The 18,121-nt window shown below is 50.1% G+C and overlaps 1 protein-coding gene across 1 annotated transcript in view; it reads right to left on the reverse strand.

Annotated features, from left to right (window-relative positions):
- Positions 1-18,121, reverse strand: part of ABL1 (ABL proto-oncogene 1, non-receptor tyrosine kinase) — a 157,954-nt gene that overhangs the window by 41,612 nt on the left and 98,221 nt on the right. The window contains exons 2-4 of the mRNA XM_006164352.2: positions 16,346-16,519; positions 15,524-15,819; positions 341-613 (exon numbers count right to left, since the gene is read on the reverse strand). Coding sequence (XP_006164414.1) covers positions 341-613; positions 15,524-15,819; positions 16,346-16,519 — 743 coding nt within the window. The remainder of the gene's footprint in view (positions 1-340; positions 614-15,523; positions 15,820-16,345; positions 16,520-18,121) is intronic.

The raw sequence follows: 18,121 nt of genomic DNA on the forward strand, positions 1-18,121 counted from the left end.
CAGCAGGAAGCCCTCCCCATGCTGCAGCAGCGGAAGGAAACCCTCAGCCGTAAGGTGACGATGCTTCTCCAGTGACACGTCTCCTCACACCCCAAGCCCCAGCACTGCCGGCTCTCACCATACGTGGAGAAAGACCAGGACCAGGGCCTCGATTCAGCCCGTGTGGACACACAGGCGACGTCAGGTCCACGAGTCAACCCCTTGGCCGGTGAACCCCTGGACCCCTTGCAACAGGGAGCTTCCTGGAAGGGGCGTTAGGGACACCAGCAGACCCTCTCGGCGTTGAATGGAGGGTCTCTAGTACAGTGGTTCTAACGCTGCCCCCCACCTCGGTCCCTACCTTCAAGGTCTTCACGGCCACCGTCAGGCTGTACTTCTTCCACACGCCCTCGTACACCTCCCCGTACTGGCCTCCGCCCAGCTTGTGCTTCATGGTGATGTCCGTGCGCTCCATCTCCCACTTGTCGTAGTTGGGGGACACGCCATAGACGGTGGGCTTGTTGCGCTTGGGGGCTGGGTAATGGAGGGTGGTGATGAGCCCATCGGCCACAGTGGAATGGTGATGGACCAGCTCGGCCAAGGTGTTGAAGCGGCTCTCAGAGGAGACATAGAGCTGAGGAGGACAGGGAACAGCCGTCAGCAGTGGAAGAGGCCCGACTCAGACAAGCCACAGCACGCCTGCGGAGCGCGAAGCCCTCCACCTGGGACTGGCCAGTCCTTCCCTACTGCCCTGGGATGCACTGCTAAAGCAGAGACGCGCCACGTTTTGCCCAGGGCCTTTGTGCTCGGTCCCTCTGCCTGAAACCCTGCACCCTAATCCTTACAGGCCCAGCCCAAGGCCAGCCTTAAGGTCTGAGAAGGCTTCCTTGCCCACCCAGCACTGGCCGTCTCACTGCCTACGCTCCTCTGCACAGGTCTCACTGAGCTGAGAGCTGACCGTGGCCAGCCGACCTGCCCATTTCCTGTCTGCCCTGCATGGGGAGAGCCCTGTGCCCCCAGCGCTGAGAACAGGGAATGATCACAGAATAGGCTTTCAAGAAATAGTCCTTGACTAAATGAGCCAACAGAACTTAGTAAGCTTTTGCTGACTAGAAAAGAAAATAACTTATAGGAACCAGCAGTTAGTGTAATGGCTATGTCACTGGACTCCCACGTAGTCGACCATGGTTCGCGTCCCGGACCCAGTGGCTTAAAACTCACACCGGGCGCGTGTACGTGCATGCCCAAGATCCCGAGAGGAGAATGGAGGAGAAGAGATTGCGGTGTGACCATCCCCCCTGGGGGGTGATTTCTCTCTTTCTGTCTCTATGTCTCTCTCTGTCTGGCGAGTGCACGCGCCCTATAGCGAAAAAACCTCTCCCAAAAAAAAGAAAAGAAAAGAACTTATTTAACTTGCAATTACAAACGGCACAGCAATCACAAGCTGGAAACCTGCATTCCCAGCCCTCACGCATGGCTGTGTGGGAAGAACAGAGGACGAGCCTGGAGAAGCCTGCGGGAGGCCCACTAGAGGTCAGCATTGCTCCCGGAACAGAGCTGGGAGGGCTGTGCGGGTAGAAGGGATTAAGTCTTGGGGCCAGCAGGTGGTTAAAGGCCCTGGTTTCCCACATGGCCAACCACAGTTTGAGTCCTGGACCTGGCCACTTGCCTTCTTGTTTTCCCTTTCTCTCTCTCTATCTGGTCAGATTAAATAATAATACTACGACTATAAAATGAGTTGAAACAAATGAATAATTCTTAAAAAAAAAAAAAAGAGAACATTAAGTCTCTGCTAAGTCTACGGTATGGCAGGACCTGTGCAGCCACCCCCACCCCCCCAGGCTCGTCTGGACATGACTGGGACGGACAGAGAGCAGCGCCTGGCTGCAGTCACAGGGGTGACGGCACCTTACTTTCCCGTCTCTGCCTGTCTCAGTGCGTGGGGAGGAAATGCCCCTTACCAGAAACGACCCCTGAGAGCACACAGTATCTGGGCTCCAGGCACCCGACTGACTATTGGTCTGCTGAGGCAGCCGCATTGCTGAGGGCCCTAACGTCTCAATGAGGTGTTCAGAGACGAGGAAGGAGGGGCTGTGGCAGTGGTGACATGAGGGGCGAGGGGCGAAAGGGAGGTGGAAGGGACTCTAGCCCCAGCTGTGGTTGTCACACCTCACCACCTGAGGAAAGCGAAGGAAAGTCTGGCAGAACTAAGGCCCGTGGTGGCTGGTCATGTTAGGCACTCTTACTTTCCGTATGTTTGCAATATCGGATAACAAAAATATTTTTAAAAGAAAGAAATAACGGGTCAGTGGTGGGTGGTTAAGGGGGCTGGATCCCACATGGCCAACTGTGCTGTTTGAGTCCCAGACCCAGTGGCTTGAAAAACACAGATGTATGTGCCCAAAATACTGAGAGAAAGGAGAGATAAAGGAGAAGGGATTGCAGCGTGGCCATCCCCCATGGGGATGCTTTCTCACTGTCCTCTTCCTCTCTCCCCTGTGAGCTCACAAACCCTCAGGCAGAATTTTGTGAAAAAGGAGAAAATAACAAAACTCACAAGTTGATTCCTTCTAAAATCCTCAAGAGGGTACGTACAAAACAGCAACAAGCTCCACCCATCTCTCTTTCCGCCTGGATGACGAAAGTGAATTCTTTCAAGTCGAGCAAGGCACCCAGTGGGTGGAGTGGTGGCGGGGCAGCTGGATCCAACGTGGCTGCCTATGCAGTTCCAGTCCCCGACCCAGGGGCTTAAGGAGCATGCCAGGTGCATGTGCCCGTGTGACAGAAGTCCCAAGAGGAGAATGGAGGAGGAGGGGTTACGCATGGCCATTCCCCAGGGGTGCCTTCTCACTCCCCACCCTTCCGTGGGGAGTACATGTGCCTATTGAAAACCTTTAAAAATCAGCCAAATCATTGGCAAACTCTGCATTTGCGACCTTTAGATAATGATGTAACAATGATTCTGCTAAAATTCTGAGAATCCCAAGGCTGGTCCACAAAGACTCTTCCACTCTGAGGACCTTGCTCTTCATGTGCCAACTGTGGCCCTGGGACACTGGCTTGGAACTCTGGACACAGATGCTTTTGGGAAGAGGGGGCCCGCCAGGAGACCCTCTTTGCAGGTTTGGGAACCTGAGTGCACTGCCCTGCTATGGTCCACACTCAGACCCACGAATGTCCACGGCAGAGCAGGGGCAGCGGGAGTCTGCACTGAGGCCTGCTCACCAGATACCCACAGACACCCACACAGCCTGACTCAGGTCAGACATGAGGGCCGGTCACACAGGCACCAAGGGGACACAGGACTGCACCTACTCCCTGCTCCTCGGGAACGTGTCAGCTGTCCAGTGACCTCACACAGGTCACCAGGTCCAGCCACTGGCCACCACCGAAGGGGTGTCAAGAGGCCCTTCCAAGGACCCTCCAGGGTGGGGGCTGCTCTCCTTAGGAGATTGCCTGCACGGCACTGGCCCCAGGCTCCTGGGAAGGGGCTCCCGCCCATTCTCCATCGGGGCAGGAGCTGCAGTGCAGCTGAGAGCAGCATGCCCTACCCAGAAACACGTTCCTGGCACCCAGCGCGGAATGCTAAGGGCTCCTCGAAGTCTGGGCTCAGCAGAATTTGCTTAGACTCATTCAATCCCTCACAGGTTACTCTGCTGGCGACTTCAGTGGTTTCTCTGAATGGGCACTTAATCCTTCTCGGTAATTCGATTTATAGACCCTGTGGCTTAGTTCATCTTCCAACATAAAACCTATAAAGTGACATTTACTAAATACAGAAATACTCTCCTGCCTGTGCCCTCTGCACTTCCGATTCACAGCCCTTCTCCCCAGCGTGTCACCAGCTGTCAGCGTGGGGGCTTCCTTCTGACCAGTTCTAGTTGGGAGCAGCACTTTGCTGGTGAACTGGGCAGCCACCAGGAATTCGTGGCATGTTCAGAGAAGAAAGTGAAGTCAACACCATGAGTGGCATGTCATTATGCCAGCGCCTCGTTCCGTCAACAGTCAGGGTGCTCAGCCTGGCTCTTGTCTCTTCCTCATCGCGCACGAACCCAGAAGACAGGGCCTGTCAAAGACTCCCTGAAAAGGCTTCCCTCCTGGCAGTTACATGCGCAGGCTTAACGGAGCCCAGACTTGTGCAACCTCGGGCTCTCAGACCCCAGAGCCCCACCTCCATTTCCAGCCTGCTTGGCCAGGACGCCATGCTGCTCTGAGGGCTGCTCATGGCCCAGCAGAAGGCCAGAGCCCAGCATACGCAAGGGAGTTCCAAGGCTCCGCTACCAGGGGAAGCTGGCGATGCTGCTGGCAGGCTTCTCCAGGACGCTTGTACCTGCTGAGCCACCAGCAGGGGGGAATCTTGGCAATTCCGCAGGCTACTCTGCTGGCTCCTCCCGTCACCTCTACTGCAACTTAAGCCCATATTACACTCCTGTCAATGTAAACCCGTCACTAGAGCAGACCGTGAAAATATATGTCACTGGCATCTCTGTCACTCATTCACTCATATTTGCTACAAGGTGCATGCACCTGCTGGAAAGAGAAAGTGAGCAAGAGAGAAAATACCCCCTGGAGAAATGGCCATGCCACAATCCCTTTTTGGTCATTCTTCTCTTGGGACTTTGGGCATGCATGTACCCTTGCCCAGTGTGCTCTTCAAGCTGCCAGGTCTGGGACTTGAACCACGCAGTCATGCATGTGGGATCCAGCTGCCTTAACTACCCTGCTCTACAGATGCTAGCTCTAAGCTCTCTAGCCCCAAGCCCTAAGAAAAAGAAAGCCTCCATCAAAGGCTGTAGGAGTTCTGGGGCCTTTCAGTGGCACCTTACAGAAGTGCATCAGCTGTGAATATGCATCACCAGGTATAAGAGCAATTCAGGCAGGAGTGGCACAGAAAAAGCGGTCTCTAACTCTGCTGACAGAGGGCTGCAAACTCTGACAAAGCATCAGGAGAATGACAATCAAATTCCAGGGAATCTAAAGATTCTTAATATTATCAAGACTGCCAGAAAACACCAACGGCTCAATCTGGTGTTGGCCCTTTCAAGAGTCCAGCTTAAAGCTCCTGACAAGTCCAGCTCTGTGTCCTGAGTTGGTAACCACAACACACGCTGAAGAACTCAACACGAGAGTGGTAAGAAGCGCTCTGAGAGTGGACCAGAAAGAAATCCTCTGGTGCCTTCCAGAAGAGTATCAATTCGGTTGTTTTCTAAAGATTAGTTCATTTGAAAATAAGAATTAAACTTACTTAACCTCAGACTATCCCTCCCACCAACCTTAAATTTTCCCGTTAGAAATAAAAAAAAAAAAAAAGAGTTGCATCAAAGCTCTGCTATGAGAAGCATTTTTCAGTTCCACCCATGGCTGTCACCACCCCATTCTGAGGCTGCTCACTCATGCCAGGGGTGTACTCTCACCCAGCTCAGCCCTCAGGTGCTCAGACTCAGGGGGAGCTTCTGTGGATGGCCACCTGCGGACCTACGGGCTGGGGGTTCCCCCTGTGCTCAGAAACTAAGAGGAGGACCCTGCCACGGAGGGAGGAGGAAGGCCTAAGATGCCCTGAGGAGCTAGCTGATACAGCACTGTCCACTCAGCTGAGTTCCCTGGGCTCCACCTGCAATGAGAGGAGCCCACCCTGCACATACCAGCATTAGACAGAGGGGCTAGTGACCTCTGGGTAAAACTCAAATGCTGCATATCACGTAGGCCTCTCCTTTCCCCTTTGAATGGTATTTTAGACCAACCGTCAGCTAATGAGTTGTCAAGCTATATCATGCCTGATGGCATCTGTTCCAAAGCTGCTAATTCAACAACTCTGGGGAAGAGAAACCATTATACTGTATAGCACGAACCTCAAGTGATTATCTTGGTGTAGCATGATGCAAATAGCGCAGATGAGACAGCAAGGTGTCAGCTCCAGAAAACCACCGCCCCCACGGGTGCTGTACCTGGTGCTGATTCACTCAAAAGCTACCCTCGCAGTCTGAAGCTCTTTCAAAGGGCCTACTCCACACAGTACACCCTGCAGAACAGAAGGGGGCTTGCTCTACGCCCGGGATAAGAACTACCAAGAGCAAGCTGGTAAAGCCCATCTCTAGCTGCACAGCAAGTCAGATTCTGCTGTCTGTCACACACCCAGGGCTGGGATTAAAGACACCTGCTGTCAGGGAACGCATCCGCTACTGGCAACAGGACTTCAGCCGGAAGACTCTGAGATAGGCAAAAAGATCCAAAGAAAAGATGACCCAGTCTAGTGGTGTACTGGGTTGCAGTGCTGGAAGCCACATATCCAACTATGGTTCAGATCCCAGGTCAGGCTGAACCATGCCAAGGGCATGGGCGCCCAAACCCTGAGGAGCTGCAGCTGAGGAAGGGAACTGCAGTGGGATGAGACCCTGTGGAAGGTGTCTTCCTCTCTCATGTACATGTGCACTATCATTTAAAAAAATGTAAAAAGACGTGTGTGTACATTCATATGGTATAAATCAATGTGTAAAACAGTCATGAAAATGCCAAGAAGATATCGAAAGGGGAATAGCACTATCAGATATAGAATACAGTACAGGGCCAGCAGGTGGTGTAGTGGGTAAAGGCGTTGGATTCCCTCCCACATGGATGACCAACCACGTTTTGAGTCCTGGTGGTTTGCCTTCTCATTTTCCCTTTCTCTCTCTCTCTCTCTGTCTCTTCTTGGTCAAATAAAAACAAACAAACAAAAACAAAACAAAAAACCAACCAACAGCAACAAATGGAATTAAATAAATATTTTTTTAAATAAAATACAGTATAAAGCTATAGCAGTTAAGAGTTCAGTACTGGGGCTGGCAGGTGGCGTGGTGGTTAAAGGCGCTGGATTCCCTCCCACATGGCCGACCGTGGTTGGAGTCCCAGACCTAGAGATTTGCTTTCGCACTGTCCTTTTCTCTCTCTCTCTCTCTGGTCAAATTAAAAAATAATAATAACAAGTGAAATTAAATACATAAATATGTGGGGTTTTTTAAGAGTCCTGTACTAGCATATGGATAGACAGGCTAATGGAAGAGAACAGAGATCAGCAAGCTGAGATACATGCATGAATTTGCTCTAGTCCTAGGATGTAGGAAAAAGATAAATGGCACAAAGGTAAACGAGATATGACACACGCTATTGAACATGCCAGAGGGCAAGTGCACTCACCAAGGACAGACAGAGAAGTGACCCACCAGGGGTTGAGGTCACGCCAGTCCCTTCTCTTCCAACCTGCTGGGATTCGGAGCACACACTGCACACGCGCCCAGTATGTTTTCAAGCTGCTGGATCTGGGACTTAAAACTGCATTGTCAGCCGAACCAGCACATGGTGTAATGTTTATGTCACTGAACTCCCACATAGTCGACTACAGTTTGAGTCCTGACCCAGTAGCTTAAAACTCATGCCAGGTATGTGTGTGTATGCCTGAAATTCCAAGAGGAGAATGGAGAAGGGACTGCCGTGTGGCCATCCCCCTGGGGGGATGATTTCTCACTTTTTGTCTCTCTGTCTCTCCAGTGAGCACATGAACCCTATAGCAAAAATCTATAAGAAAAAAAAAAACAAACACAAAAACACAACTGCAGGGTCAGCAATGTGAGATCCAGCCACCTTAACCACCTCGCTGCTACCACGCCACTGAAGACTGCTCTCCTCCAATCAAATACACTCCTTCCCAACAGATAGGCAAAGATGTTTTACCAGGCTGTTAATATACTGCTGACAAGGAACCTTCATATGCTGCTGGTGAGAGAATACATTTGTGCAATTTCTAGAGGGTGAGTTGGCAGTATCTTTACAAATTTTAAATGCCCATAACCTTCCATCCACTCCAGCAACTTATCTTGCGTACACTTACTCTGTACACAAAGAAGTATGTGTGGTGTATTCTCAAACTGCAGGTCATAAAGTCACTAGTCAGTCTATGAAAGAAATGTGATGGATCACACCTAGAATTTTGTTTTTCGTAGTTTTTTAAAAAATTTTATTTAATTTTATTTATTCATTCATTTATTAATTTGACCAGAGAGAGACACAGAGAGAAAGAGGGAAAGTGAGAAAGCAAGCTGCCAGGTCCACAACTCAAACCATGGTTAGTTAGCCATGTGGGAATGTCCAGCGCCCCAACCACCACGCCACCTGCCGGTCCCTGTTTTTCATAGGTTTTTACCACAGGGCATGTGAGCTTGCTGGAAGGAGGGAGAGAGAGACAGAGAGGGAAAAATGAGCAATCACTCCCCAGGTAGGATGGTCATGCCACAACTCCTTCTCCTCCATTCTACTCTTGTGACGTTAGCAATGTATGCACATGTGCCCAGCATGATTTTTTTCTATTTTAAAAATAATTACTTAATTGTACTTATTACTTTTTTTTTTTTTTAATAAAATTTGCTATAGGGCACATGAGAGAAGTGAGACAGCGAGCTGCTGGGTCCATGTCCAACCTGAACCGCAGCTGGCCACGCGGAAAGGCAAGACCTTAGCCACCAAACCACCGGCTGGTCCCACCCAGCATCATCTTTCTTTCTTTCCTTCTTTCTTTCCTTTTTGAGAGGTTTTTTGCTATAGGGCACATGCACTCACCAGAAAGACAAAGACAGAAAGCAAGAAATCACCCCTCCAGGATGGCCATGCCTCAATCCCTTCTCTTCCATTCCCACCCACCCCACCCCTACCCCCCAGGATCTGGGGCACGCACACACATGAGCCTGGCACGAGTTTAAGCCACCGGGTCCAGGACTCGAACCATAGTCGACTACATGGGAGTCCAGCAACGTAGTCATTATGCCAAGTGCTGGTCCTCCAGCATGAGTTTTCAAGCCACTGGGTCTGGGACTCGAGCCATGAGGGCCGTGTGGGAGTCTAGCACCATAACCACAATGCCGCTTGCTAGACCCCAACTAGATTTTGTTTTGAAATCTGCTGCAGGGCACATGCGCTCACTGGAGAGAGATGGGGGTGCAGTGAGAAAGTGCTCCCCCCGGGGGGTGGGGGGAATGGCCTTATCGCATTCTTTTCCTTTTGGGATTTTGGGCAACCACACACAGACACCTCACATATTCTTCTAGCCACGGGTCTGGGACTCGAACGGCAGTCCACCATGTGGGATGTAGCTGCCTTAACCACAACAGGCTAGCCCTACACCTAGGTTTTGTTTTGTTTTGTTTTGTTTTTGAGAGGCTTTTGCTACAGGGCATGTGCACGCGCCAGAAAGACAGGGAGAGACAGAGAGACAGAAAGTGAGAAATCACCCCCCCAGGGGGCATGGCCACGCCGCAATCCCTTCTCCTCCATTCTCCTCTCGGGATCTTGGGCACACATGCACCCAGTGTGAGTTTAAGCCACCGGGTCCGGGACTCAAACCATGGTCAACTACATGGGAGTTCATTGACATAGCCATTATGCTAACTGCTGGTCCCCCCAGAATCATTTTAAAAAATGAAACAGAACAAAGTGGAACAGAAAATGTCAGAATACATTATATTGAGTCGTGGGCAAGGTCATGCCGTATCTTTCTATGTTTTTCTATGCAAAAATGCGTTATGACATTTCTGATGACTTAGTATCTAGTAAGGGCTTCATAAAACAGCTTTCTTTCTTTCTTCATTTGTTTATTTAACTTTATTTATTTTAATTTGACCAGAGAGGAACATAGCGAGAGAGAGAGAGAGGGGGAAAGTGAGAAAGCAAGCCACAAAGTCCAGGACTCAAGCCAAGGTCCGCCATGTGGGAGTCCAGGGCCTTAACCACCATGCCACCTGCTGGCCCCAAAACAGCATTATTTATAATGAAGTAGAAGCCCAGCAGAGTACTGCTCAGATAAATGACGGTTCACCCATTCTGTGCAGTCACTAACAAGGTGGAGGCGGATCTAATGTGCTGCAGTAAAACCGCCTCCAAAATATACCGGTAGGTGGTAAAGGCGAGAGGCAGAGCAGCATGAAGTACGCCGCGTTCACACGTCTTTCAAAATAAACATACACACCAGGTAACTCTGGAAGGAACGGGTGACAGTGGCTACCTCTGGGAAGGAGAACTGAATTAGGAGACAAAACCACTTCTCATTGTAACTCCTTCAATGCTATTAGTTTTTAACCCACATCACATTATTAAAAAATGCATACACCTCGGGGAGCGCCCTGACCACCCGCTTGTACTGTACTCGTGCCTGGTGCATGGTGGGCAGGAGGACCCCAGCCGGCTCCATCAGTTACCCATTGTGTGATCTTGGGCAAGAAACTCTATCTCTAAGCCTCCCTGTCTTTAGTGCAAAAATGTATTAGGTCATCGGGAAAGTCATGACACATTTTCCTGTTTTTCTATGTGAAAATGTGCCACGACTTCTCCAGCGACTCGGCAGACCGCAGCAGTACCTGCCTAGACGGCTGAGGTGAGGGTTACGCAAGATCTGACTACAGCAGGGCTTCAGTAAATGCTAAATACCTCGTTCCCTTCGTGGCGTCTCCAGGACTATTTACAAGGCCACAAAAGTCATATACGCCAGCTCCTTCACAAAACTGCAGTTTGGGATTGGGAGTCTGGGGGTGCAGTGTGATCCCACTTCTGTTTAAACCTGTGTCTGTGTACACACGTGTGTACAAACGCATCCATGAATGGGATCTTCTCCACAGGGGAAGGCTGTGCACTACACTTACTTGGGGCAGGTGCTGTCAGTCTTGTGCTTTAAAAATGCCTACTTAGTGTTGGAGTTTACTCCCCAAGAGTGAATTGCTATCATTTTACATTTTATTCTTATTTTATTTTTTGAAAGAGAGAGTTTTGCTATAGGGCATGCGCACTCACCGCAGAGACAGAGAGTGACAGAGAAATCGTCCCCTAGTGGAGAGGACCGCGCCTTAATCCCTTCTCCCCCATTTACCTCCTGGGATTTTGGACATTCATGCACACGGTCACCGCATGAGTTTCAAAGCCTCTGGTTCTGGGACTCAAATGGTAATTGGCCATACAGGAGTCCAGTGCTTTAAAAACTATGCCAACTGCTGCCCCTAGATTTTATTTTTATAAAGGAGGAATCTTAATGTAAAAAGCACGTCCAAAACCCAAAAGCTATTCCTCCAATTTTAAGAAACCACTGGGGCGGCTACATGGTGGTGAAGGCAGGCAGATCCCACATGGCTGACCTCATGGTTTGAGTCCCAGACCCAGCGACTAGAGAAACATGTGTGAGCTCAAATACCCAGAAAGGAGGAGAGACAGAGAAGGGATTCGAGCATGACCATCCCGTGAGGGGAGCTTTCCCTCTCTCTCTGGTGAACACATATGTCCTCTAGCACGCACATGCGTGCTCACAAATGAAACTGCTAATCACGAGACTCTAGAAGACAACAAGAGACCCACAGCAGGCCCTGGGACTTGGAGCCTCCTAAGACTGAGGGACGACTCCTGCCGTTAACTTACAGGGGCCATTAACATCTCGGTCGAGCTTTGCTGCAGCAACAGCAATCCGCCAGCAGGACCTCGGGGTCTCCTGGCCAGGGCCACCACCGCCCCCCGCGCCCTCCCTCAGTCCGCCGGCCCCCTCAGCGGCCCCTCCGAGGCCCCACCTTGCCGTCAGAGGCCGTGTTGATCCTGTAGTGGTACACCCTCCCTTCGTATCGCAGCGAGATGGACCGCTGGCCAGGGCTGCTCTCGCTCTCTCGCACCAAGAAGCTGCCGTTGATCCCGCTGCTCAGCAGATACTCCGCGGCGTTGCGGGACACGGGTCCGTGGTACCAGGAATGCTTCTCCAGACTGTTGACTGGCGTGATGTAGTTGCTCGGGACCCACCCTTGGCCATTTTTGGTTTGGGCTTCACACCACTCCCCATTGTGATTGTAGCCTAAGACCCGGAGCTTTTCACCTTAGAAGAGAAGAACCAAATCTGTCATGTCTGCTCTAAGCACAAGCTTCATTTTCCTCATTTATCCTGAGTACCAAAAAGCTCCACACTTCTAAATACCATTTCATTTTGACCAGTCCACATATGCACGGGCCTGGGCGTGCGTAAGAATGCTCGTTACATGTGATGCTGCCGTTGGCAATGCACATACCGAGGGAGCAGCCTCAGTGTCTGCGAGTCTCATGCCTACCCAAGCGCTGTTCCCAATACAGGGTGGGTGGGTTCTTCTATGGGGAGGGACATTGATGCTCAGGGAGAAAAAGTATCTTTAGTATTTGGTTCTGTTGTCCTTTTGGTATAAAAGCAGAGGATGATCTGCTTTTGCTAATGACTGACTGACTACACAGGAACCGTCTCCTTCAGAGGTGACTCCCTAAGAGGTGCTGACTGCGGGCATCCCTGTGCCTGGACTTTACAGCGGCTCTTCCACGAGCGGCTCCCTGACCTCTGACTGCAGCCAGCATCGCCCACCGCCCACAGCCTTTACCTTTGGTTATGCTCAGAGTGTTGTCTCCACTGGCCACAAAATCGTACAGTGCAACGAAAAGGTTGGGGTCATTTTCACTGGGCCCGGCGAGGAGGTTTTCCTTGGAGTTCCAACGAGCAGCTTCGCTCAGACCTTGGGGCTCAAAGTCAGACGCTACTGGCCGCTGAAGGGCTTCTGGAAGAGAAAGAAGAAAACAGGTAACAAGGAGAAGACTGAGGGGAAATTAAGGAACATTCTCAGGAGCAATAAAAAGCCTGTTTCCAACATTATACTTTCCTAATTTATTTCCCTTCTTGACATCTGTATCTACCACATATTCCTAAGTCGGTTGAAAGAAAAAGAAAAAGGACTCTGTCAAATCTTGTGACAAACTCTTGTGGTTAATATTCCCAAATAGTTTATGCTTTTAAAATTCATTTATTCATATATCTTTGCTATTGTTGAAAACATGGAAAGCCCAGAGTACAGGCCGGCTGCACAGCCTAGTTGTTGAGGAAGTGGGGTCTCACATACCAACCAGTTACGAACCTCAGCCCCGGGCCTGGGGAACACACCTGTGGCTCGTGCACGTGTGCCCCAGACCCCCAGAAGACGGAGGACTAGAGAAGAAGGGATTGCGGCGTGGCCCCGCCCCACCAGTGCTGCCTCGCACCCTCTCTCCGGCAAGGCCATGTAAGTACCGGGTCATCAGAAAAGCCACGACGTATCTTTCTATACAAAAATGCATCATGACTTTTCCGAGAAGCAAGTGAATTTTTTTTTCTTTTGGGATCAGCAGATGGCATAATGGTTTGGTCACTGGACTCCCACGTAATTGACCGTGATTCGGGTCCTGGACCTGGTGGTTTAAAATGTATGCCAGGTGTGTGTGAGCATGCCCACAATCCCGAGGTGACCGAAGGAGAAGGGATTGTGACCTGGCCACAATCACACCCTAGGGGTGTAACTTCTCGCTCTCTGTCTCTGTCTCTCCAGCAAGCACACAAACCTATAGCAAAAATCTCTCACCAAAAAAGAGAGAAAATTCTAGTTTGAAAAGAAAGATCTACCATATGCTTGAGTCAAATGCAAATGATAAAATGGATTGTTTTAATTTTTCCTCTCTATGGATTTAGAGGACCTCAAACATCTTTTTGGGGAGTAATAAAACCCACATCAGGGATGGGCCTGACCCTCCAGCTCCTGGGCCAAACTAAATCTCCAGAAATGTGACTGGAAAGCTTCCAGACATGGGCCTCCCTGAGAAACCCCTTAGAGTGAGCCAACAGCAGGTAAGTAACATAGGTCTTTGAGGGCCCGGCCCGCATGTGGTGTGGAGGTTAAGGTACTGCATTCCACATGGCTGGCTGTGCAGTTCAAGTCCCAGACCCGGCAGCTTGAACATCACAGTGGGCATGTAAGTGTGTGTATGCACATGTGTGTGCCCAAAATCCTAAGAAGGGATTGTGGCATGGCTGTCCCCCTGGAGGGTGATTTCTCACTTTCCCTCTTCCCCTCCCTCCCCTCTGGTGAGTCCACTTGCTCTTTAGCAAAAACAAGACAAAAGGTCTTTCAATTCTAACTTTTGCAAATTGTTAGTTTGTTTGTTTGTTTATTTATTTATCTGCTATAGGGCACGTGCGCTCTGCGCTCGCCAGACAGACAGAGAGACAGAAAGCAAGAAATCACCCCCCGGGGGATGGCCATGCTGCAATCCCTTCTCCTCCATTCTCCTCTCAGGATCTTGGGCATGCACGCACACGCGCTCGGTGTGAGTTTAAGCCACCAGGTCCAGGACTCGAACTGCGGTCAACTACATGGGAGTCCAGCGACATAGCTATTACGCTAACTGCTGATCCCTATTTATTTATTTATTATTAAGTTTACTGTGTGGCATGTGTGCTCACCAGAGAGAGATGGGGCGTAGGTGAGAGAACAACCAGGTCCGGGACTCGAACTGCAGTCAGTCATTGGAAGTCCAGCGTCATAACCACCACACTGCCTGATGGCCCTCAACTCTAACTTCTATACTAAAGCAAGCCTTCAATAATTGTTTTTCTAAAAGAGTAAATCCCAAATTATGTTATTGCTACACTTGGTAATTCTGTTTTATATATCATGAGGAAGAAGACAATTTCAAGGAAGAGGGTCTTATTAAAACAAAACTACCATCTTCTAGAACGTGGGAAAAGCTTAGTGATACATTCTGCCTGTTCTCTGAGTGTTTACACTGGCTCTAAAAGTGCCATGAGGAACAGGACTGATGAATTAACCAAAAAAAGCTGGTTGTAGCAGGAAATTACTTTTTAAAAAAATAATTGTTTCTTTAATTTTATTCATTGTCATTATTATTATTACTATTTTTTGAAGTTGACCAGAGAGAGAGAAGGAAAGTGAGAAAGCAAGCTGCCAGGTCCAGGACTTGAACCACAGTCAGCCATGTGTGAGTCCAGCTGCCTTAACTACCACGCCCCCTGCTGGCCCCAGGAAATTACTTTTTACTAAAATATATGATCCCCTCCCCACCTCCTGTAGGCTGGTCTATTAGTCTTGACTGCAGGGCCAAGGGGCCATACAGGAGTCCAGTGCTTTAAAAACTATGCCAACTGCTGCCCCTAGATTTTATTTTTATAAAGGAGGAATCTTAATGTAAAAAGCACGTCCAAAACCCAAAAGCTATTCCTCCAATTTTAAGAAACCACTGGGGCGGCTACATGGTGGTGAAGGCAGGCAGATCCCACATGGCTGACCTCATGGTTTGAGTCCCAGACCCAGCGACTAGAGAAACATGTGTGAGCTCAAATACCCAGAAAGGAGGAGAGACAGAGAAGGGATTCGAGCATGACCATCCCGTGAGGGGAGCTTTCCCTCTCTCTCTGGTGAACACATATGTCCTCTAGCACGCACATGCGTGCTCACAAATGAAACTGCTAATCACGAGACTCTAGAAGACAACAAGAGACCCACAGCAGGCCCTGGGACTTGGAGCCTCCTAAGACTGAGGGACGACTCCTGCCGTTAACTTACAGGGGCCATTAACATCTCGGTCGAGCTTTGCTGCAGCAACAGCAATCCGCCAGCAGGACCTCGGGGTCTCCTGGCCAGGGCCACCACCGCCCCCCGCGCCCTCCCTCAGTCCGCCGGCCCCCTCAGCGGCCCCTCCGAGGCCCCACCTTGCCGTCAGAGGCCGTGTTGATCCTGTAGTGGTACACCCTCCCTTCGTATCGCAGCGAGATGGACCGCTGGCCAGGGCTGCTCTCGCTCTCTCGCACCAAGAAGCTGCCGTTGATCCCGCTGCTCAGCAGATACTCCGCGGCGTTGCGGGACACGGGTCCGTGGTACCAGGAATGCTTCTCCAGACTGTTGACTGGCGTGATGTAGTTGCTCGGGACCCACCCTTGGCCATTTTTGGTTTGGGCTTCACACCACTCCCCATTGTGATTGTAGCCTAAGACCCGGAGCTTTTCACCTTAGAAGAGAAGAACCAAATCTGTCATGTCTGCTCTAAGCACAAGCTTCATTTTCCTCATTTATCCTGAGTACCAAAAAGCTCCACACTTCTAAATACCATTTCATTTTGACCAGTCCACATATGCACGGGCCTGGGCGTGCGTAAGAATGCTCGTTACATGTGATGCTGCCGTTGGCAATGCACATACCGAGGGAGCAGCCTCAGTGTCTGCGAGTCTCATGCCTACCCAAGCGCTGTTCCCAATACAGGGTGGGTGGGTTCTTCTATGGGGAGGGACATTGATGCTCAGGGAGAAAAAGTATCTTTAGTATTTGGTTCTGTTGTCCTTTTGGTATAAAAGCAGAGGATGATCTGCTTTTGCTAATGACTGACTGACTACACAGGAACCGTCTCCTTCAGAGGTGACTCCCTAAGAGGTGCTGACTGCGGGCATCCCTGTGCCTGGACTTTACAGCGGCTCTTCCACGAGCGGCTCCCTGACCTCTGACTGCAGCCAGCATCGCCCACCGCCCACAGCCTTTACCTTTGGTTATGCTCAGAGTGTTGTCTCCACTGGCCACAAAATCGTACAGTGCAACGAAAAGGTTGGGGTCATTTTCACTGGGCCCGGCGAGGAGGTTTTCCTTGGAGTTCCAACGAGCAGCTTCGCTCAGACCTTGGGGCTCAAAGTCAGACGCTACTGGCCGCTGAAGGGCTTCTGGAAGAGAAAGAAGAAAACAGGTAACAAGGAGAAGACTGAGGGGAAATTAAGGAACATTCTCAGGAGCAATAAAAAGCCTGTTTCCAACATTATACTTTCCTAATTTATTTCCCTTCTTGACATCTGTATCTACCACATATTCCTAAGTCGGTTGAAAGAAAAAGAAAAAGGACTCTGTCAAATCTTGTGACAAACTCTTGTGGTTAATATTCCCAAATAGTTTATGCTTTTAAAATTCATTTATTCATATATCTTTGCTATTGTTGAAAACATGGAAAGCCCAGAGTACAGGCCGGCTGCACAGCCTAGTTGTTGAGGAAGTGGGGTCTCACATACCAACCAGTTACGAACCTCAGCCCCGGGCCTGGGGAACACACCTGTGGCTCCCGCCCCTGTGCCCCAGACCCCCAGAAGACGGAGGACTAGAGAAGAAGGGATTGCGGCGTGGCCCCGCCCCACCAGTGCTGCCTCGCACCCTCTCTCCGGCAAGGCCATGTAAGTACCGGGTCATCAGAAAAGCCACGACGTATCTTTCTATACAAAAATGCATCATGACTTTTCCGAGAAGCAAGTGAATTTTTTTTTCTTTTGGGATCAGCAGATGGCATAATGGTTTGGTCACTGGACTCCCACGTAATTGACCGTGATTCGGGTCCTGGACCTGGTGGTTTAAAATGTATGCCAGGTGTGTGTGAGCATGCCCACAATCCCGAGGTGACCGAAGGAGAAGGGATTGTGACCTGGCCACAATCACACCCTAGGGGTGTAACTTCTCGCTCTCTGTCTCTGTCTCTCCAGCAAGCACACAAACCTATAGCAAAAATCTCTCACCAAAAAAGAGAGAAAATTCTAGTTTGAAAAGAAAGATCTACCATATGCTTGAGTCAAATGCAAATGATAAAATGGATTGTTTTAATTTTTCCTCTCTATGGATTTAGAGGACCTCAAACATCTTTTTGGGGAGTAATAAAACCCACATCAGGGATGGGCCTGACCCTCCAGCTCCTGGGCCAAACTAAATCTCCAGAAATGTGACTGGAAAGCTTCCAGACATGGGCCTCCCTGAGAAACCCCTTAGAGTGAGCCAACAGCAGGTAAGTAACATAGGTCTTTGAGGGCCCGGCCCGCATGTGGTGTGGAGGTTAAGGTACTGCATTCCACATGGCTGGCTGTGCAGTTCAAGTCCCAGACCCGGCAGCTTGAACATCACAGTGGGCATGTAAGTGTGTGTATGCACATGTGTGTGCCCAAAATCCTAAGAAGGGATTGTGGCATGGCTGTCCCCCTGGAGGGTGATTTCTCACTTTCCCTCTTCCCCTCCCTCCCCTCTGGTGAGTCCACTTGCTCTTTAGCAAAAACAAGACAAAAGGTCTTTCAATTCTAACTTTTGCAAATTGTTAGTTTGTTTGTTTGTTTATTTATTTATCTGCTATAGGGCACGTGCGCTCTGCGCTCGCCAGACAGACAGAGAGACAGAAAGCAAGAAATCACCCCCCGGGGGATGGCCATGCTGCAATCCCTTCTCCTCCATTCTCCTCTCAGGATCTTGGGCATGCACGCACACGCGCTCGGTGTGAGTTTAAGCCACCAGGTCCAGGA

This window comes from Tupaia chinensis, unplaced genomic scaffold, assembly GCF_000334495.1.
Source record: "Tupaia chinensis unplaced genomic scaffold, TupChi_1.0 Scaffold143602_1, whole genome shotgun sequence".
NCBI lineage: Eukaryota > Metazoa > Chordata > Mammalia > Scandentia > Tupaiidae > Tupaia > Tupaia belangeri.